Raw genomic sequence first — 2,270 nt, 5'->3', positions numbered from 1 at the left:
CATGCTGTCATTTGGCATAAGATACGCAATGACTTTATAAAAGATATGTGGAGTTTAATTAAATTGTTAACATGAGGTAATACTTGGGACTAATTATAACACAGAGTAACACTGTCAGGAGACATAATGTAAACCACACATGTAGCTCTATCTTGTAGTAGTCACAGTATAAAAGTATTTAAATATCCTAAAGTAAAAAAAAAAAATATAATGTATTTAAATGGCCTGATATATAGAAAAATAAAACAAAAGTAATTTATATAAATAACCTAATATATCAAAAATACTGCCATTTGACATGCTTCCAATATAAAATTATTGACAAGATATTTTATGTATTGAGGTGCATTTTTGCTCACAGAATATCTCAATTTGTATTTTAAATGTTCAATGAAAAGGTTTGATCTAAATTTGGATTTCAGAAAATTGTAGCTAAGCCATTTGTCCACATATACAGGGTATTTCAAATATACTTGAACATTTTCCAATAACTTGGCCAAGTATTGATTTTAAGTTTTAATAAAATGAACTAAAATCCTTTTAGATGCATCTAGAGCTAAAAGCCTATGATTTTTTTTCAGTACAGTTGTCATTTTTAAATTAGAGAGAGAGGCTTCCATATTTAAAAACAAATTAACTCTAGATGAGGTGGTACACTGCTAAAATCCTAGCTACTGCAGTGTTCCGAGTAGGTAAATTTCTATCAGAGACAAGTCCAGGGCTTACACCCTTATCCCAAAATAATTAAGACTCAGCAAAGTTCTCACTGTGTCTGACTAGCAAGCCTGAATCTCTGAGTATAAAACCCAAAACAAACAAACAAAAGTCAAAAAACCTGAAACACAAAAACTTAAACAAAAAAAACCCTCACAAGAATATTTAGTAGTGATATAATTATCTAGCTCTCTAAAATCTTCCCTATCTTTATGAAAGGTGGTTTTTCTTTCTTGCTATTGTTTCTAACATATTTATAAGGTGATTTTTTTTTGTTGCTTTGTATGTCCCTCCCCTACGTTATTATAAGCCCTATTTTCACTGTATTTGATGTTGGTATAATTTGTGGAGGGGAAGGGAAAAAACAAATTGTTTAAATAAGGATACAGGTGGACCTATTGCAACAATGAGATTTACAAGACGTTGTGTAGAAAAACGAACTTTACAACTATAGGTGGGGGAGGGGGGACGGAGGTGGAGGTAAGGGTTGGAGGGAGTGTAATCATGGAGATGGGAGGGCAGGGATGGTAGGGGAAAAACAAAGGAGGAGGCAACAATGCTTGATAAGAAATGTACCTGTTACCTTGGCTCATGTAATTGTAACCCTTCTGTACCATATTTTCACGATAAAAAAAGCTTATTAATAAAAAAAATCTAGGATAGTGCCTAGTATACCATCGTTAAATGCTAAATAAATAAAAAAATAATCATAGGAAGAGCCAGGTGCCAGTGGCTCACACTTGTAATCCTAGCTATTCTGGAGGCAGAGATCAGATTGTTGTTCAAAAGAAGTCTTGGCAAGAATGTCTATGAGACTTTTATCTCCATTATTTCACAAAATGCCAGAAGTGGAATTATGGCATAAGTGGTAGAGTGTCTACTTAGACTGGGAAAGCTAAGGGACCCAGACCCAGAGTTCAAGCCCTAAAAATAATACAAAATTAAATAAACCAGTAATTAAATAAATACCATAAATCAGGGCTATAGACCATGGGCTTAGCTCATTGACTTGACATGAAGCATACCAGAGTTCAGACCCAAGAACTGACAAAATTCAAATCAAAAGAAAAATCCTTCACACTAAGTGCAATTATTTCATCCTAAGAATATGTTTTAAAATATTTATTAAGAACTAAGTACTCGCATTTCACTTGGACAATTGTAACATTACTCCTCTCTACTCCATTTTTGTTGAGGCATTTATTGTTAGAGTGGAAAGATTTGGGAGCCCTTTCTATGTTTAAATTTGATTATCAGTTGTTAAGAACAAGTTACAGGGCCTTCAGCGTTTGAATTTGAATAGAATACACTGAGCAAAATATCCATCAAACTTACCATCTTCTGAAAGAAAACATATTCTTGAGGTAAAGCAGTATTATTAATTGGAAAAAATTGCATGGGAAAGGAAGATCTTCCCATCATTTCTTCATTCCTTTGTAGAAACAAAAGAAGCAAAACAATTTAAAATTCCTAGGTAATGTCTTTTTTTTTCTTAAAAGACAATGAAAGCTTGACTTAGATATTAACATAAGAACAAATCAGTAATAGTCACCAAG

General features: G+C 32.8%; 1 protein-coding gene across 1 annotated transcript in view; it reads right to left on the bottom strand.

Moving 5' to 3' along the window:
• The window catches only part of Rbm11 (RNA binding motif protein 11), a 55,902-nt gene that overhangs the window by 43,444 nt on the left and 10,188 nt on the right, over window positions 1-2,270 (bottom strand). Inside the window, exon 4 of the mRNA XM_013034884.1 lies at window positions 2,050-2,146. Coding sequence (XP_012890338.1) covers window positions 2,050-2,146 — 97 coding nt within the window. The remainder of the gene's footprint in view (window positions 1-2,049; window positions 2,147-2,270) is intronic.

This window comes from Dipodomys ordii, unplaced genomic scaffold (assembly GCF_000151885.1).
Source record: "Dipodomys ordii isolate 6190 unplaced genomic scaffold, Dord_2.0 Scaffold199, whole genome shotgun sequence".
In the NCBI taxonomy this organism is placed as follows: domain Eukaryota; kingdom Metazoa; phylum Chordata; class Mammalia; order Rodentia; family Heteromyidae; genus Dipodomys; species Dipodomys ordii.
This window is presented reverse-complemented; position numbering and strand designations above follow the sequence as displayed.